Below are 19,902 nucleotides of genomic sequence, written 5' to 3' on the forward strand. Positions count from 1 at the left end.
CCTGGGGTGTCCAGCTCACCCCCCAGCATCTTCCGTATTTGAGGAGTATGGAAGTGGGTATGGGACAGAGGCCAGGGTCCCCATCCAAGGCCTGGGCCTCTGTGCCCCCCTGAAGGGCCTGCACTACCCAGCAGGCACGGCTCCTCAGAGCCCTGTTACTCTGGGTACATCTCAGCTCCCAGGTGAGAAACCACGGAGCGTGGGATGCCCCTGCGGACAGGCGAGTGGGTGGGGCTGGGCCGCCCACGGCCAGTTGGCCCCGCCCCTCAGTACAGGTCTGCGAAGGGCTTGGAGTAGTTGAACATCAGGTAGTCCATATAGTAGAAGTCGTAGGTGCGCTGCCGCTGCAGGGTCGAGAGCTGGGCGAAGTACTGGTGGGTGATCTGTGCGGTGGTCCGCGCCTCCTGCGAGTGCCGGTCCTTGAACCGCGGGAAGGTCAGGTTCTGCGGCGCGCGGATGAGGCTCAGGAAGAAGTTGGCATCGTCCTCTATGCTCTCAAACTTGCCCACGAAGTCATAGTCGATGAGGCAGGGGCTGCACAGCCGGCTGACGTGGTCCCAGTGGATGTCCATACCCACGGGCCGGTGCACGTCCAGTAGGTACTGGATGAACTCGGGGAACCGCACGCCGGAGCCCGTCCGCAGGGCCTCCCGAGAGGCGTTGGCCCGGTATCGGGCCAGGATGGCCTTGCCGAAGACGGGGTGATAGTAGCTATTGGGGTGCTCAAACTTGTCGCGGAAGGCAGAGACCAGCCTCTCGAAGGGCTCGCGGACGAAGAGCATCTTGGTGTAGGTGCTGAGGCGGTGAAGGATGCCCTGGCGGTCGAAGGTGTCCAGCCGCCTGAGGGCGCTGCCGTAGTGGACGGTGTTGTGCTGGATGTCGGTGGTGGACGAGGCCAGCCCGGCCAGCACCATGAGCACCCGCTTCCAGTTGGAGCAGCCTGCCTTGGGCACCTCGCAGTACAGCACGCGGCGGCGGTCCTCCACGAAGATGCGGGACACGTGGCGGGGCGTGACCGCCCTGCGGCTGCTGCTCGCCCTGTACTTGGCGCACGCCTCCCGCATCACCCGCTTGCGCTCCTGCTGGCTCTGGTGCAGGCTGACCCAACGGCCGTCCAGGGCCCGGGGTGCTGGCCGGACGAACGTACCAGCCGAGCTGTTGGCCGGGATGGCCGCCGCAGCTGGCATTTTCTTGATGAGCAGTCGCCGGCGGCGCTGCCGGGGTCGCAGACGGGCCCCCGCGTTTAGGCGGGCTTGAGGCTGCTGGGACACCTGTAGGTTCAGGCCCCTCGGGGCCCGGCTGGACAGGTCTCGGGTGGCCCTCTCTGTGGGTGCCTTAGAGTCACCATCCTGGGAACTGCCTGATGGGAGGTCCTGGGGCAAGAAGAGAACTGGTTAGCAGGGTGGACAGGTCAGCTGGGCACTGAAGGTCACACAGGTCAGGCCCTCGGCACGGCCGGGGTCCCTGACGCCTCTGTAGACTGCGTTTTTTCCCACGTGAGGTAGAGGGGGACAGGCTGGCCCTGCAGGATGAGACCCCTTTGGTCTGAGCCCCAATAACTGCTCCCACAATCCCCTCTCCCCTCCAGAGGCCGCGGTGTGAGGTGCAAGTGTCATTTAAGCCACGAGATGGCGCAGGTCTCCCAGGAATAGCCTCCTGGTGACAGGGGAGCAGGGGGAGCTGGCGGCCTGGGGGAGCCAGGCTCAGAGCTAATGCTTCTATCAGCACAGGCCAAAGCCGCCATCCAACGGGAAAGGGAAATTCATGGGTCCAAGGTCCCAGGCTTTGTTCCCAAGGCTCCTGGGAAAGACAGGACACATTTTTCTTTCCAAGAGTGGATTTACTGTGAGCTCTGAGTTTTCTTCCCTGCCCTCCCCAACTTTCCCCAGGTTGCCCATGCTGAGAATTCATCAGACTCTCAGAACTCACGCTGTGGGGCTCCTGTGGCCTGATGTTGAACTTTAGTCCTGAAAAGCAAACAGAGAGGATAGTGTTAGCAGTGGAAGTATCACGTGGTCCACAGGGACCTGCTAACAGGCTCTTGACTGTGGGTGCCTGGGCTGGAAAAGGCAGTTCGGGGGTGGTGGGAGGAGAGGCATGGCACGGTGCAAGTGCCCCTCCACTCTCCTACCCATGCAGAGAGTGGGAGTGCAGCAGAGACTTGGTCCCACTGGCTCCCAGCTGATGCTCACTGCTGGGGTGTCCCAGCTCCTGATGTGACCATCAGGAGGGTCCAGAAGGCGCCCTGCCCAAGGGTGCCCACATACCTGCCCAGTGGAGCAGCCAGGAACCTCACCGCCTGCCCCCACCTCACACTTTCATTAAGTCATGGGGAAGGGCCCTTCGGGAAGATCTGTCCGTCTTCTCTTTATACCCTGTCCTAGCTCTAGCCTTTCTGTGCTTGAAGATGACACACTCGTACCCATACCTTGGCACACAGGCCTGGGAGTGGAACACACTCTTTCCCCTCCGACTTGGGCCTCCCCATTGGCTCCAGAAAGTTCCTTCACCTCGGCATCTGCTTTGCGATTTTGGCCATCTCAGCTGGTCTTGGGGTTCCGGGCTGAGCTGGCTTCATCCTGCTCACCCTGGTTTCCTCCAAAGGGCTGAAGAGAGGCCCCGCACAGTGACTGACTGCCTGGTGAGCCTTTATTGGCGACTAGGGGGAGAATGGGGAGAGATCAGGGCATCACTGGCCACACTCCAGACTGTTCGCTCTGTCCACCAAGGAGGTGCTTTGCCTGCGCCGGGGCGGGGGTCACTCAGGATAAGCTCTGGGGAGTCGAATCTTTGACCAGAGGAGAGGGTTTTGCTTTGGTCCGTTTGGTCCCAGTTTGGTCCTTTTCAGGGGAGGTCCTCGGAGAACGAGAGGATTTCCTTTGGGGGAGCCTATTTAGGAGTCTTGGCTTCCTTCCCCATCCCAGCCTGGCCTCTGAGGCATCGGGGTTCTTCCTGCCCCTGTGCCATGTGAGTGGACATTTCTGCTCTGAGGCTTTGCCAAAAGCCACAGTCACAGTCAGAACTGGCCATCCTTTAAACAAGCGGAAAGCTCCAACTTCCAGCTGGCACAATGGGGCGCCATGCTGACCACACCTGACTGAGTTCTGGCTGCTGCTGGGGGTGGGGATTGTTCTGAAGGCACTTCCCCTGCTGTCTCTGTGTACACGGCAGAGGTCCAGTGGCTGGAGCCCAGCTGGCGAGGGGACATCCAGGTCCTCTGTCCCTGACCCAGGGACTCCGCTGATTCCTTGTGAGGTCCATTTTTACAGGTTCAGCCACTGCTATGACCCTGGCCTTATACTGGTCAGTCTGAGGATGTGCCCACAATTCTCCTGCGTTCATCTGCAAGTGAGAGTGGGGGAACGTGAGGTCACCCCTGGGTTGGAAAACCTAAATTCCCTGAGCCTGCCTGGACCTTTTCCGAGTCCCAAGAGAGGTGGAGGTGAAGGCACAACTTATGTTGCATCTTTCTTCTCTGCAATACTATTCTTTGACCTCTTTGCCCAGAGGATGACCCTTCCCTGGGCAAAGGGCGGAGTGTCCACACCTTCCTGGGCATCCCCCAGCTTATGTGCATTATGTGTGTGTGCATGTGGCTGAGCCCTGAAACAGGCCTTCCAGACTCTTCCATGGAGAGGGGGAAGCTCCATGTAGAACTGGCTGCACCCCTCAGGGGGTGCGGTGTGAACAGCGGGTGCCTGACCTTGAGGCAGGAGCCTCTTAGAGTTAAGCCCCTCAAAGGGTCCCCCTCTCAGCCCAGAGGCTCCTTCCTTCTGCCGCCACCCCCCCCCAACCCACACACACACCCTTCCACATCTCTTCAGGTGGCAGTCCCCGGCATGAGCTTCCTGAGCTCATGTCCCTCTGATACGTGCAAGCTCCCTCTTGCAGCCAATGATCACAGATCCCTTCACCAGAAGGGACCCTCTGCACCCTCAGTTTTCCTTCATGCTGCCGGGTTTCCTTAATTATTTTCTGATGGCAGCTGGCTCTGCTAAATCACCTTTCCTCCTCAGAGCCTCAGACACAGGAATTTACTCTGCTTGTCAATCCTGTCAACTTGTCAAGGCGCGTTGGTGCTTATTTATATTCCTTTTCTGGAGCAAATGAGTCGCGCCAGATTTGGCCGAGAACGGGGTGGAGGAGCCACTTACAAAAGGCATCTTGCCAGCAGGTGAAGTCAGAGGAGGATGTGCTTACAGAGTCACAGCCCCTACGGCTGTGACTTCCCATCGTCCCTATCCCCACAGCCTGGAGGGTGGCGGGCTGTGAGGTCTGACCCATTTTTTTCTGCGCAGACGGGACAGGAGGGCTCTGAGCCTGAAGGGTTTCCAAGGCAGGCCAGGCCAGAGCTCTGAGCACAGGCTGGAGAGAAAGTCCTTGCTGGACAGAGCCCAGGGCTGGGTGAGTCTCGTGAGCTCTTGGGCACTTTTGCCCAACAAAGCCAACCTGGTTGCAACTGTCCCCTTTGAAAAAAACCAATTATCTTGTGGAAAACCCAACAACTGATCTTACATGGAGCCTGAGTTTGCCACAGGTCGCATGTTCGTGACCCTTAAACTTATGGCAGCTTGTTTGCAGACTGTGAGCCTATTATATCCCACACGGCCACTTTGGAATAAAGAAACTTAAGGAAGGAAATGTCACAGAGATGGCCGGAAATGGCCCCGCTGGCCAGGGTCCCGGTGTCCCTACTTTTTTCCTGGAGGAAGCTGCTCTTTCACACACTGTTCGGATAAAGGCTGAAGCAAAGACCACCCCCAGCTCTGAGCGTGTGACGGCCAGGAGGAGCCTTGGACATCTTGAGCCTGGGGCCTGCGCATTCCCCAGAGAGCTGCACTTCAGGACCCTGGACAGCTCCAGGGAGCAGCCCGGGAAGGGTCCTGCCTCTGCGGCACCACCAGGAAGGTACTGTCACCAGCAGGCCCCCGGAACCCATGCCATGGGGGACTTGGCCTCAACGTAACGCCACCTGCCCAGCCCCCAAATAAGTCCAAGAGGTAGATAAAAGCCAGGCCCCCAGCCTTCTCTTCCATCCAATGTCACCATGCTGCGTCTCACCTCGCCTGTCTCCCTCCCGCCTACCCTGCGACAGGAACCCCCCAATGCCAGTCATGTACACCCTCTGCTTTCAGAGTCAGAGTCACCTGTCCTCTCCCTTCAGCATAAGATTAATAACCTGTAAGGGAGCCCTATCCCCCTGCACGGAAAGAAATAAACGACCACTTTCTCTTTCTGGACAGAGGCGATTCGCAGTGGTTGAAACACATGCAGTACGACAGCAGTGAGCATCGGTGAGAGTAAACAAGGTGTGAGCTGTTGGGGCTGCCAAGTGCGCTCCACACTGTGAGCCCTTCATTGGCTGAAGGTTTTCTTCTGAGCGTTTGTTTGGCTGAGGAAGCTTCCTGGCTGCCTGCCAAGGGGATGCAGCGACTGATGAGAGTGAGAGGGCAGCCCTATAATTAGGCCATGCAGCCTGGGTCTGCAGCAGAGCTGGGGAGGGGGGGGTCACTGGCATGTGGGCTGTTGGGGAGGACGGTTCCTAGCCCGCCACTCCTCTCTGAATCACAGGAGGGAGACCTGCTGGGTGCAGTTCAGAAGTCCCAATCCTGGATGCCCAGGACCCACTGGGGGTGGGGGCTGGGGACCAGCCTTTCGGTCTGGCTGTGTAGACAGGTGACACTGACATGGGTCAAAATAGGACTCAAGCGCCTAGAAAGGGCTGCCTCGGGAGCCCTTGACCCCCTAGCCCCGGGTTGGTCATTTGAGGAGAGTGACTGCTGTTCTGGCTGCTCAAATTCCAGGCCTAGGCCCTGACGGGCAGTGTGGAGAGGGTCCTGCCACTCTAAACACTGCAGCCTTGGGGAAGGCGTGGCCGTCCTGAAGGAGTCAGACCCACAGAGAGGGGCAGAGATGGGAGAGAACTGGAGGGGCCGGGAGGGGCCAGAGGCTATGAGTGCAAGTGCGAAGTCCCTGCCCTGTCCGGAGTTTCAGACTCGTGGTCCTTGGATTCCCCAGAGTTCCCTGCGTTGAGCTGGGTTTCCTTGGCTCCTTTTCCACAGCCTGGCTCTTCTGGTGGCTGAGTCCGCAGGATGGACGTCTCCCCACCCATCTGTGCTGTCCACCCACATGTCCACTTATGCTGCCCATCAGGCCAGGAAACTCCAGGGGTTTCAGGCTGGGCGGAGCCAGGAGAGACACCAAAGGCAAGTCCCCCACTGCACCTTGGTTGCCCCACGAGTGAGATCCTGCATCCAAGCATCGGTCCCCCCCGACCCCCGGATTCCCTGGCAGTTGCATCTGGTGGGATGGGCACCGTTGCCCTGCTCTGCTGTTTCCATATCCCAATGAGAAAGAAGTTGATCCTGTACCTACCACGTGTACTGGGAGAAAGGCCTTCATGCCCTGGGGCAGCCCTGCCTGGCTGGCGAGTGTGCAGGACCTCACGCAAGCGGTGATGGTGTGAGACGGGGGTGCTGGCAGGAGAAACGGCAGCCAGGGTGCATGTGCTGGCTGCTCGGGTCAGGGGAGAGACCCTGAGGGAGCTGCGAGGCCCCACTCTGCAGGGAGTCTGAAAGGTTTCTGAATGAGGGTCCCCCAGAGAAACCACCGATAGGATAGATATATGTGGAGGAGGGTTTAGTTTGAGCAATCGGCCCTTGCAGTTGTGGAGGATGGGTGAAATCTGCAGGGCAGGCCACGGCCTAGAGACCCAGGGAAGAACTGATGGTGCAGCTCGGGTCTGAGGGCCGTCTGGAGGCAGAATTCTTTCCTTCTTTTCTCCGAAGGCCTTCCACTGACTGGATGAGGCCCACCCACATTGTGGGGGGTAATCTCTTTACTCAAAGTCTATTGATTCAAAGGTAATCATATCTAGGGACCTCCCTGGCGGTCCAGTGGTTAAAGACTTCACCTTCCGACGCAGGGGGTGGTGCGGGTTCGATCCCTGGTCGGGGAGCTAAGATCCCACTATGCCTTGGGGCCAAGAAACCGAAAGCATAAAACAGAAGCAATATTGTAACAAAAATTCAATAAAGACTTTTAAAAGGGGTCCACATCAAAAAATAAAAAAATAAAGGTAATCACATCTGAAAAATACCTTCACAGTAACATCTAGACTGGTGTTTGACCAAACATCTGGGCACCACAGCCTAGTCAAGCTGACATATAAACTTAACCCTCACAGAGGGTGTATTAGTTTCCTAGGGCTGCTGTAACAGAGTACCACAAAAACGGGCTGGTGTAAAAATAACAAAAAAATTTATTCTCTCATGGTTCTGGAGGCCAGATGTCTGAAATGAAGGCGTCAGCAGGGCCCTCTCCCTCTGGAGCCTCAAGGGGAGGATCCTTCCTTGCCTCGTCTAGCTTCTGGCTGCCCCAGATGTTCCTTGGCTGTGGCAATTTAGATGCAACCTCTGCCTCTGTCTTCACATGGCTGTCTTATGTACCTGTCCCTTCTCCTCTGGTCGTTTTGAATTAGGGCCCACCCTAATGACCTCATCTTGATGACATCTGCAGAGAGCCTATAATATGGTCACATTCACAGGTACTAGAGGCTGAGACTTCAACCTATTTGCGGGGGGACACAATTCAATTCGTAACAGGGGGGAAGCGACTTCAGAGGGCTTTAAGAGCACTGGGCAGGAATAACCTGGAGGAGGTGAGAAAACCCTTCCCTTGCTGGGTTGGGTGGTCCAATGAGTAATGAAGGATTGCGTTAGTTCTCCGTGTTCTTGGGGCAGAAACTGTGTCAGACAGAGTCTGGCACACAGCAGGAGCTCGGTAAACGCTTGTGAAAGAGCCGAGGCTGCCTGGACTGAGAGCTGGCCCTGGAGAGGGGGACGGGTGTTGGGCTTCTCTCTGCAGCCCAGGGTTCTGGCTGGAGTCCACTAACCCCCGGCTGCGCTTCTCTGGCTCGGCCTGGTAGCCTGAGAAGCGTCTGTGTGTCTGCGTGGCAGGTGCCAGCCGAGTAGCCGGATGCAGACAGGAGCTGCGCCGGCTGAGGCTTTGTCCACCCCATCCCGGCTGTGTGGGGTCTGTGTGGTCGGAACTAGGACACAACCAGCTGGCTCCCTCCCATTGCCACCTGGGGGGCACCTGGCCAGGGCCTGCTCCTGGGTCCTCGCAGTGGCTGTATGTCCTCTGGATCTTCTCCCACCAGCTCAGGCTCTGCCCTTTTGAGGGGCAAGCCCTCCTGACCGCCCCCTCGGCCTCTGTCTGCATCCTTGTGAGCTGCTCCCTTCATCTGGGCAGATTGTTAATTTATGCAGATTTGATGCAAAACTCAGCAATTAGAGGGCAGCCTAGACTCAAGGCACAGAATTCAGATGGAAGAAGCCTCACCAAAGGGCCTTAAATTCTCACTTGTGTTCACTGGAAAATTCAACTCATTAAATTCTCTGCTAGGGCCTCAGCTCACAGCCATGCCACCTCTGCTGCCCCCAGGGCCCAGGGCAGGCAAATGGGGCTCCAGGCAGCAGGGGTCCCCAGACAAAGGTGCTGGCTGCTCCTGGAACCAAAAGGAGGCTCGGTAGTCAGTGTGGACCTTGGGGAAAGGTGGGGGTCAGGCCACACATGCTCCTGGGCGGGACAGCAGGTGGCCCTGCAGGGCTCTGTCCTCTTGCCTCAGCCTCTGGGGAGTGGGGAGAACTTCTTCAAGTTGCTCTGAGACAACCAAACTCACAGTGGGGTCACCTTCGGCCTCAGACCAGAGCAAGGGCTTCCTCTCCCTTAACCTAGAGACTCCACTCTGAGTCATAGCTTTTAACAAGGGGTCAGCGTATTTTAAAAGAAGGAAAAAAGAAAACGAGAACACTGCTGTGTGACCTTAACCTCACTAAACTTTAGTCTCCTCACCAGGAAGATGGGATAAAAATATACCCATCTCCCAGTTCCACAAATGTGTAAATGAAACGATGCACAGTGGCGGGCATAGAGAAAGCACCCAGGATAGAAGCCACCGGCCCCTGGTATTCCCATCACACGGATACCTTCGCCCCGGCTGAGTTTCCCTGAGCCCAGCTCCCGCACGATCGCAGGACCTCTGGGACCTGTGTGCGGGGGACGGAAGCGGGAATCTTCCCGTCTTGGGCTGATGGGCACCTGACAGCTCAGACCGCTACTTGTTTTGTTTAGCGATTCCATTCCCTCGCCTCTGAGCTTAGGATCCACATTTCACCTGGGTAGTTCCTTGTCCGCTCAGCCTTGGCTGTGAATTCCCTTGGAGCTGTCAGAGTGGAGCACTGCAGCTGCCCGTCAGTCAACCAGCCAGCCAGCTAGAGGGTCTGCAAAGCCAACAGCTGTCCTGCCGCTCCACCCCTACCCATCTGCCCATCAACTTGGTTGGGTGGGTGGGGGGGTGTCCCTGAGCGTCCTCCGTGTGCCCGCCTGTCCACAGGGGAGGGGTCCCCAGCTCCCACTTCGAGGCTCTCCTGTGTCAGAGCCTGGGGGTGACTCCACCATGTTCGGGGGGGGGGTGTGTGGCCCCAGCACACGTGCCATGCACTGCTCTGCGCCCTCACATATGCACGTTGCATGGAACAGGACCTGGTACGTCGTGCTGCTACACCACGTGTGCCAAGGGGATGCATCACACCACGTCTCCGTGCCGCACACACGCATGCTTCCTGCTGTGTGCCGCGGCCTGCGCCGGGCGGGGAGGCTATGTTCACGTCCATGTACGGTTTCTGAGAGCACGTGGCACACGCTTTAGAGCAAGCCATGCCTTTCCTTCCCTTTATGTATTCCTTCAACACACATAGGCCTGGAAGGATAATCAGGAGCTAGTGAATGCTGCTGCAGATGAGAAAGATCCAAGCTCGTGACACTCGCCGGCCAAGTCATGGTGCCCCCCGGTGGCACCTGCAGCGTGGGAGCTGGTGGTAGAACACGGTCATGCAGGCCACCACGGTCTGTCCACACTGACTGAGCACTGTATGCGCCAGGCAGTGTCTTAGGCACCAGTGACGGCGTCTTGGCCACGGACGGGACGGTCGTGGCCCTGCCCTCATGGAGTTTACAGGAAGGTGAGGCACTGAACAGCGGTTCCACGTGTGATGGCAGTCACGGAGGACGTGGCAGGCAGCAAGTGGTGGCGGACACCAGCAAGCCCCGGGCATCAGGTGAGGTCTCCCTTAGGTAGTGACAATTAATTGACACCTGAAGGTAATGAGGGCATTCCTGGCAGAGGTCGATGGCCTTGACCATGACAGCAGGGCTCATCCGTCTGGTCCCGGCAAAGGTAGCAGATCCTTAACTCCTCTCCTAAGGCCCCAAGGGGAGCCTAGAAGGGCTTTGAGCTGCGAGTTGTTTTGAATTTGAGTGGTTCTGAGATGAAGAGCTGAAGACAGAGCAGAAAGGCTGGTCTGTGGATGATGCCATTGTCCGGGCAGGACACGTCTGGGGCCTGGCCCCAGGTGATGATGGTAGAAAGTGGGGAAACGTGTGAAGAATATTTCAGGAGGAGCAGTCGGCAGTAGGAGGTGTGCTGGTAAATGTTTAACAACTGGCTCCGTGGGCGGCGGGGTGGGGGAGAAGCCTAACTTGCAGCGTTTGCTGATTTCTGCCGTGTAAATACTCCTACCGTGGCAGATTCCAAGCTACTGATGTACACGTGGAGTGGGGCCCTCATGGACTAGTACCAGCGGGCCCCTGGACCAGCAGGGCCTGGGGACTGACCGGGAGCAGAGTCAGGGATCCTGGCTTCCGGCTGGAGCAGCAGGGGTACGCTGGTGGCATTTCCTGCGAAGGGGGGCAGATCCTCATTGAGTCTGAGATGCCTATGGGTCTCCCAAGTGCAGATGTCCAGAGGGCAGCTGAAGGAGGGACGATGGGGGGGCAGGTGTATGAGCTGGGGCACATTCCACGTGAGCCTGGGGCTCTCTGGGGTCGGTGATGGTGTGGGACCAGCACTTTCCAGAGGACAGAAAGCAGGGCAGACGCAGCCAGTTACCTGAAGCACAGGCAGCGGGCCTGGCCTGAGTCATGCCTTTGCCCACAGCCCACGGGGAGCCACGGCTCTGGCTCTGAGTCGCCGTGACCAGGTTAAACGGGCCTGATGTAACGTTCCTCCTGTTTGGCCGTCAGGGGCCCCTGGTGACAGCCCTCCAGCCAGCTCTGCAGGAAGGGGCCTAATTTGGCTTGAATATTGGTGAGTTCCTGCTGGGGGTTGCCAGAAAATAAAAACGAGTGAGTCATGCTGGAGCCTGAGGCTGAGATGGCCCCACTGAGGGGCTGCCTGTTTGCAGGGAAAGTGCCAACACCGACTGGCCCAGGCCTGTGACGGACTCTCCTTCTCTGGACCCGAGTCAGGCCATCAGAGGCCGCCGGCGGGGCAGCCTCATTACCGCGATGGCCTGGCCACAAGATAATGATCGGGCCGGCTCAAGCCGGCTTAAGGATGTGACGTTCCGGCCGCGGCATCAATTACTGAGCTGGCCTGTGGCTGTCAGACCCGTCACAGCTGCTGCCTGCGATACCCTGAAGAGCCACAACAGTAAATCCGTCCTAGCTGTTGCTTCCTTGAAGGGCCCCCCACCTGCTGCAGGGGCCGCTCGGTGAGGGGGGCACCCCAGGTTCCCAGGGGGGAGTCGGGCTCCTGCCACCGAGACTGCAAAGGGCCGCCCAGGGGCTCAGGGATGGATGCACTGATCCTCAGAGGGCCTCCCCAGATGGCCGTCGTCGGCAGTCACGCTGTCCACTGATCGTGCCCAGAGGGCCCCTGGCCCCGACTCCAGCACCTCCCAGGCCCATCCTCTCTCCAGTGTCTCCTCCAGCACCATCGGGACCGCCCCCCCAGCCTCCCCGAGGGACAGTGGCATTTCAGGGATCATCCTGTGTGCCCCTGAGCAGAACTGAGCCCCTGGTGACTCACAGATGGCAAGGGCAAGGCAGGGGGCCCTGGCAGTCAGTCCAGCTGTTCTCTGCCAAGGGTCTGGAGAGCTGCAGTCCACAGCCAACCCTAACCCCAAGGCAGGGCCTTGAAAGTGGAGTCGGTCCAGCCAAGGACCGTGCCACCAGCAGCTCAGGAAGTCTTCGGCCTGAGGATTTGGCCGGGTCCTCCAAGAGGTAAGGCATTAATCCTGGTCTTGGCAGTGGCTGGCTGTGGAGACGTCACCTTCCCTGGACATCTGGCTAAGACCCACTCACTCTCCCTTCTGTCTGGCCGGCTCTTGGCTCTGCCCAGCTCATCGCCCTGGGGTCCAGCCAGCAGTGGACCCTGGCTGGCTGGGGGCTGAGCATGGCATCCCCAGCCATCCTGGGGAGCACAGAAAACCTGCCATCACAGCGTGCTGGAGCTGGGCTCTCCACCCACATCACGCAATCATGCAAAGACCCACAGGCCCTGTGTCCCCAGCCCCCAGCTCACGAAAGGTAACCAATCCTGGGGCGCTGACTGCATGGCTGAGAAAAAAGAGGAGGGCAGAGGGGCCCTGCGGGCTGCATGTTCAAAGGTCTTTCTGGAGGCGACTGGGGAATGGTCTGCAGAAACCGAAGGCCTAAAGGAAGAGGAAAAACTGATCAGGATTCTGAAACCCTAATGTAGGTGAGCAATGCTGGGCCTGAACTCAGGCAGGGCAGGGAGATGAAAGGGGAGGGTAGATTCTGGAGAACCGCCAGGTGGGAGGGCTGGTGGGCTTGGTGAGTCAGGGGTATGAGGGGTGAGGATGAGGGAAGTGTCTGGGGTGCCCCGCATAATGCTGTCTGGGGGAGGTCCAGGGGGAGGGAGGAGCCAGCGGGGGAAGACAACACCCTGGGTTTGCTCATCTTGAACCAGAGACCGAAGACTTGAGTAAGGCCTGCAGGTGGAAGCTGGAAACAGTGTCTAGACACAACCCAGCCCAAACTTCCAACATCCTTGAAACACGAGCCAACATAACACTGCATAACAATACCCTCTTAGCTCTGAGCACAAGAATATTAAGTAGAACTACACACTGGAAATATCATCCAGCATTTTCACAATTGTCATGTGTACTTAGGATTTGCCAAAGCAGCAGAGACCCCAGTGCCCCTCTGGCCAGCAGCATTTTGGGGATGTCACCTTAACTCTGAGAGGCACCCTTCACAGGGAGCTGCCTGGGTGGGGCACGGGGGCTGCTGGGTTCCTGGCAGGCGCTCTCTGAGGTCCCCGAATGTTCCCTTCAAGGCTCAGTTCTCCTCTTAGCCTTGGCCTGCACATTGGCAACAAAGCTCTGGAAGTTAGACCCGCCTGCTTTGCAAATAGAACATGGTCCCCGTGTAATAGCTGCTCACAGGGTGGCGAGGGCCACTGTGAACAGAAAGCTGAAGAAGATATTCTGGGCTGTCTTTCTGCTTCCTTTGAAGTCCAACCAGCAGCTGCTCTCAGGACGACGAGCACGGATCACAGGCACCGACGCAGCCCCTCCCGGCTATGTGCATTTCCTTCGGAATTAAGACTCCAGTCTGGATTACTGGGCATGCGTTTGGGGCACCTCTTTGCAGTTGAGAATGTACAATCCCACAAAACAAAAGCAACCTGGCTCGTGCCTCGTCCTTCTATGCCTGTGTGCGGTGGAGGTGAGGGGCTGCCCGTGTTGGTGTGTCTGGGGCCATCCTCTCTAGAATGAATGGTTCTCTGGCTGGGTGAGAGCAGCTCAGCCCACCGAGGCTTCTTCTGCAGGATTACACATCATTCCTTCTAATGACTTGATTTATGTCTGGAGGTTTACAGCTCCAAACAAAATATTGTGATGATGGTAATAAATCACACCAGGGATGTTTACAACGGTGACTCGAGTGTTTTCCGTTTGTTAGGGAGGTGATTACAGAATGAGGGGCTGCTGCGTAATAGCTCATGTGGGGCAGGGAGTGCCCAGGGCACACGTGGCATCGGGCAGAGGGATGCTTGAATGCCTGAGGCTTTTGTGAGAATTTGGGGCAGGGGCTTCAGAAGAGCTGGAAATCCGCAGGAAGGCACTATTCTGGGCGCTGGAGGAGGCTCACGGATGGTGGACGTCCTGAGAATATCATTTCCCGCTTTCAACCACTGTCTCCCCTGCTGCATCCCTGACAGAGGGCACAAGCCAGCTGATGTCAGGGCCCAGGAACCCATGTATGCCGTTCCTCAGTGCACTGGACAGCTTCTGGAGCACCCTGGGGCCATTGGCCAGTCTGCAGCCTCGTCTTGGGTGGGGAGAGGACCTGGATGGGCCAGGCTAGAATGGCTCTGCAGGGCTGAGCTTCTGGGAAGAATGAGGACCAATCGGGCTGCAGACAGGTGCCCCTGGGCTGGCATCTCTCACTCAGATGGTCAACAGAGAGTGAGCGATCTCTTTCCCCCGAGACATCACCCTGCAGAGCAGAGCTCAGAGGAACTGAAGTCAACCTCAAGGTTGCCCAAGGATTTAGATAGGACCCCAGCCTGGGCTCAGGAAGAAACCCACAGCCCTGCTTCCCCAGCTCCCGTCCTTCGCTGGAGGCTTCTGTCAGAGACGCTGTCACCCATGCCCCCAATGGCTGGGAATGGCTGTCCCTGTGAGGCAGGGCAGAGGCTGGAGTTGGCATGCAAGGAGGGCGAACACTTGAGGGGCTGCCACAGAGCAACCTGGACAGTTCCCACCAGACCAGCTGACGCTCCATTCTGGCTGGAAGTCTGTGAGAGTCCAAGCCTTTTCGTTGGTAAAATGAATCCTGTCCCTGGCATCAAACTGGGGGAAAGGCGATGGGAGGAGGCAGGACTGGGGTCACGTTCTGGGGGGAGGTCTGCTGATCCCACGGGAACACAGCAGCTCTTCTGGCACTCTCTTCCTAGGCAAAGAGATGTGTTCTCGGAGGAGCCCCATGGCCTTAAACGCCACATCAAAGACAGCGTGCCCACTGGAGGTCATGAGACGGGGTGACGTCAGGGATGCTGGGCGCTGGGGGAAAGTGACGCATGACCAGGTATTGGCCCCAGCCGCTGCTCGTGGCGCATTTAACTGGGAGGTGTGGGTGGGGAAATCAGGGTGGGGGGAGGCTCATGTGGTACACAGAGGGTGTCTTCCACATCAGACGAGATGCAGCACAGGTGATGGTTGGGGAGAGGGCACGTGAGTGGCACACTGACGGCACAGAGGATAGAGGGTGGGAAGGGAAGAGGATGGCATGTGGGTGGTGATGGATGGTGGGTAGATGGTTGGTGGATGGGGGTGTGGATGGAAAGTGGATAGTGGATGGATGGGGTGAGGTCCAGGGAAGGGATTTCAAAAAAACAATTTTTTTTATAGGAGTACAGTTGGTTTACCATATTGTGTTAGTTTCTGCTGTATATCAAAGTGAAAGTTACACATATACATATATTCACTCTTTTTTAGATTCTTTTCTGTATAGGTCATTACAGAGTATTGAGTAGAGTTCCCTGTGCTATACAGTAGGTCCTTATTAGTTGTCTATTTTATGTATAGTAGTGTGTATATGTCAATCAGGGAAGGGTTTTGAGATGGATGCTGGGTGAGGACTGGACTGGTAGGTAGCTGGAGGGGTGACGGAGGGATGAGGAGGCTACACAGACACAGGCAGGCTCCAGTCCAGCCCCACTGGCCAAAGATGCAGCCTCTGGTTGTGGCTTCCCTGTGGGCAAGATGGACAGGAAGCTCAGTCCCTGACCATCTTTGGCTTCCCTGATGGTCAGGAGGTGGCTTAGGTAACAGCTCCAAATCAAAGGTAAGCCGGCACCCCCTCTGACCCCCTCTGACCCCCGCTGAGCCCTGAGTGTACATCCTGGCCGCTTCAAAAGATGGCACTTCCCTTTCCACCAAATGCTGAGAGCAATCTCCAATATGTCAGAAGACAAAGCTTCTGTCCATCTTTGATTAAAACAGGGGCCTCCCCCCCCAAAAAATGTTGTTTGTTTTATAAAGTCTGGCAAATTTTGATAATGAAACCTTCAGAACGAATAATACCAAAACTTTTCTAATTCCAGGCAGATAAGGAATAATGGTAACGTATTTCAACTTCAGAAGCAAGAAATAACCTTTTATCACCTAATTTAACAACGTTACTGGGAAAATATGTTAGGAGAATGTAAAAATGCTATTTAAATGATAAAATATGCTGTCTTGGATGGCAAGGATTTTAATTGCCACACTCAGAGTCCAAACACACTTCTATGCCAGCTCTGACAAACACCGCTAATGACATGGTGTCCATAATGAGGCGCGGCGGAGAGGGTCAGCATCTCCCCCGGGATCTGCCAAAACCCAACAGCTGTCTGGGCTCTGCAGTGCTCGTCGACATCCCTGCCTTGTGAAGTATGAACCGGTTCGGTATTAATATTAATCGGCCAACACATTAATATTAATCAATTAATATATACTTCCCATGACAACAAGAGATAAAGGAATCTTATTATGCGGGGGATCAGGGAACACGGAATATCTAAGTGGATTTCTTTGGGACGCACAGCATGAAGGAGCCTAAGCCGCTTACACGTGTCGTCTCCGCAGAGAATAGAACTGGGGCGCACTAGTGGGCAGAGTCACGAGCAGGAAATGCCTGGGGCAGGGTGAATCCTCGCCAGAGGCAGGGAGATGTTTCCCCTAGTTGGCCAGCAGGTCGGTGGGACCGTGGAGGGTGCGGGCGGCCCTCACACCCCTTCCTCTCAGAGGAATAGCCGTTCCCAGGAGAAGCAGGCTGCACAGCCCACAAGGAGAGAACACAACGGCCCTGCCCTCGACCCCCAACCCTCCTGGTCCTGGTGAAAGGGGTTCATTGCTTCTGGAATGGATCCTCTGGGGTTCCCGGGGAGGCCAGCCTGCTGGGCAGTGGCAGGGGGTGTACGGGGGCAGAGCTCTCTCCACCAAGGACTGCCTTCCTGCCTGCTCACTTGCAGACAGCTTCCAGAGGCAAAGGCACATCTGAGCACAATTAACATTTTAAGCACTAATTATTTTACTTGGGTGTCTTAAGTCTGAGGATCCTTCAATTTCAGTTTAATTGGAGAAAAATGGTCATCAGTTATTGAACAGCGGGAGGGCGGCTCCACGCTTCCCCAGTATCGAGCTTCCCCAATACCGAGCCAAGCTGAGAATCATCCAAACATGTGGGTCGCCGTGGCAGCAGCCGTGCCTCTGTGCCAGGCGAGGGTGCGGTGGGCAGGCCTCGGGCACCCTGCCCTGCCGTCCCTGACATCTGCTGGGAAGGTTTTGGGGCCGAGTTACTCGCCTTTTCGTCTTTTCCATTTTGTTCCATTTTCTGCAACAGCATCTGTTGCAAGAAAACCAACTGCAAGAGGAAATGGGATTCATTATTAAAAGGAGAGCTTATAACGTCCCCTTCACTCCCCCTTGTACTTGATAATAATCTGAGCTCATAATGAAATCCTCAGGCCCTCCCTGGCATGGCTGGGAGGGTCGGGGGCTGGCAGGGGGTGCACTTACCTGCGGCTGAGGGACATAAGGGCTGTCCTGGACGGGAAGCTCAGTCCGAGGGGCTTGGGCCAGCGCCCATGGCTGCCTCTCCCTCCTCTGGGGGTGGGCACCCTCTCCCTCCTCTGGGGGTCTCACCCGGGCCAGGGTCTCATAGGAGAACCATGAGGTTTTGGTGCCCACACTTGTGGAAAGCTAAAAGGAATGTTTCATTTTGCTTTGCTTATTTTTTTCCCTTCGGTCCTCTATGAGCAACCAATTAAGAGAATCAACAGTTCTGGGCCCCTGACAGGGAGCTGAGAAGGTGGGCCCCAGGAGCCTGGCTGCTGGCGGAGTGGGGCTGTGGCACTCTCCTCTGGCAGAGTCTCTGCAGACTGGATGGCCTGGCCCAAGCCTGGGGGAGGGGGTTGTGGAGGGAGGGGTGACCCAGGTGGCTCCGGAGAGGAATGAACAAGAGACTAAGGAGAAAGGGTCTGTCCCAGTACATGCCCTTGCTGGGGACCAGAGCCCCCGGTGAGGGCATCTAGTTTTGTGTGCAGCTGGAAAAGCTGAGTTCAGCTGTGGCCAGCCGTGGACATGTGACAGGCCCCTGCCCAAGAACGCATCCTTCCGACCCCCACTGACCCCACTCGGTAACCTCCCCTAGTCACAGGCTCCCTGACCCCATCAGGGTCTCCTTAGTGCCCCCATGCTGTCACCACCCTGCTCAGGATACCCTTCTCAGGCCTCATCTCTCTCTCTCTCTCTCAGCTTCCAGACCCCTGGCCTTTCCTCCCTGGGGAGAGACCCCACTTCCCAGGCAGGCCTGATAGACCACCCTGGTGCAGGGTCCTTGCAGGCCTGACCCCTCAGGCCTGCGTCTGGGTGCTGTGGCCCCTCAGTCACGTCAGCTGCCTGGGATCACCCTTAACCCAGGCTCTGGCTTCACAGAGGCCCTTAGGCCCTGTAGGACTCAGGCGATGCAGCCTGTGGACAGAGGAAGGGCAGGAGCCACCCATCTGAGCGCCTGGCACGGCCCCTCCTCGCCTGATGTGTGCAATGACCCCAATCTTTTCAAGACCCCAGCACTGTGTGAGCCCACCGCACGTGCCCACCCTCTGCAAGGGGCCCCTGCTTCCCTTGCCTGGGGCTCTGATCCGAGAAGGCTGTGTCTCCCACCTCAGCGGCCCACCCACCGCACCCGGAGACCACCCAGGGAAGAGTCCAGTCTGCTCCCACACAGACCCTGTTGTCCTTGTCAGTGAGGGTATTTGTTGATTCCAGGTACCCTCGTGGAAGCTCTGGACCCTTACAGAAGCCCACAAGGTCGGTGTTACTTTGACCCAACTTGACCCATAAAGAGACAGAGATGCACACATGTTAAGCCACCCAAGGGCGCACAGCTGGCCGGTGGCTGAGCTGGGATTTAAACCCAGTGGTCCTTGGCCCCAGGGTTTGCTCTCCTCCCCACCTACTGCTTTCTCAGGGTCTTGCTGAGCACGGGACACAGGCCGCCTTTGCTGCCTCTTCTCAGCACCCAGCTCCCCCGTTCCACTCCCACTCCGCACGGCCTCTCAGGGGGTTGACTCGGGGTGGGGACTTTCCTTGCTGCCTCCCTCCAGCTTCAGCCTGGGCCGTATCTGAAACAGCTCCTGGAACTTCTCTGACGCCCTCAGGCATCTGTGTGCAATGGTGGGATGTGAGCTTCCCAGCCTGAGTTTCTTCTTTAGACTCTCCTTGGCTGCCTGCCTTCAGTCCTGGCTGCCTCCCCCTGGGCTGTGGTCCCTGCTACCCCACTAAACCCGCTTCTGCATTAATGAAGGTGGCCTGGCCCTGAGGGTCTGAGCTGTGAGAGTCCCCACGGAGCCCGTCAGCAACAGCAGTTCACTGGCCTGCAGCCTCAGTTTCACCAACTCTATAATGGGAAATCAGTGGCTTTGTACCCACAGACGAATGTGTCTCCCAGAGGAAAGGGAGACATGAACAACCTGGTGAAGGAGCATGCAGCCACTGTGCTCAGATGGTAGGAGCCCCTGGGTGCCCAGGTGTGGACCAGACCCTCCACCTTCCCCTCCTCAGCTGGGAGCCCCACCCAGGATGCAAGCAGAAGTGAACCCCGGGGAAGGAAGGCCCTGGTGTGAAGGGAACCTGGGCTGCTGGAGGGGACAGGGCCACAGCCGCTCAGTGGCGCTGGCACCAGAATGCAGGTGGCACCATGTGGCTGCAAGAGCAAGCCCTCCTGCCGGAAGCTGTGGCTTCCACTTCTCGCCTTGCCCGGTTCCAGACTCGCTCCGGTCCTGCATCTCCTCACGGGGAAAATGGGATGATAAGGGGGACTCTGGGGAGGGCGGCAGGAGCTCATCCACGGGAGATGAAAAGGAGAGTGCCCCGGGCTGCTAAGTACCTGGGGCAAAGTTAGATCCGAATGCTTAGTATCACACCGTGGGATGGCCTGGCTCTAATAGCCCCTCCGGGTCAAACGAAGAACCGATTTGGGTGTGGGCGCAGATCTAGCCTCAGGCCCGAGGGCAGCATGGCTTGGTCCTCAATGGGAGGA

The 19,902-nt window shown here is 57.4% G+C and overlaps 1 protein-coding gene across 1 annotated transcript in view; it reads right to left on the minus strand.

Annotated features, from left to right (window-relative positions):
* Positions 1-266: 266 nt before the first annotated feature.
* The window catches only part of CHST8 (carbohydrate sulfotransferase 8), a 66,517-nt gene continuing 46,881 nt past the window's right edge, over positions 267-19,902 (minus strand). The window contains exons 2-3 of the mRNA XM_007126423.2: positions 1,930-1,967; positions 267-1,373 (exon numbers count right to left, since the gene is read on the minus strand). Coding sequence (XP_007126485.2) covers positions 267-1,373; positions 1,930-1,967 — 1,145 coding nt within the window. The remainder of the gene's footprint in view (positions 1,374-1,929; positions 1,968-19,902) is intronic.

This window comes from Physeter macrocephalus, chromosome 17 (genome assembly GCF_002837175.3).
Source record: "Physeter macrocephalus isolate SW-GA chromosome 17, ASM283717v5, whole genome shotgun sequence".
Classification (NCBI taxonomy): domain Eukaryota; kingdom Metazoa; phylum Chordata; class Mammalia; order Artiodactyla; family Physeteridae; genus Physeter; species Physeter macrocephalus.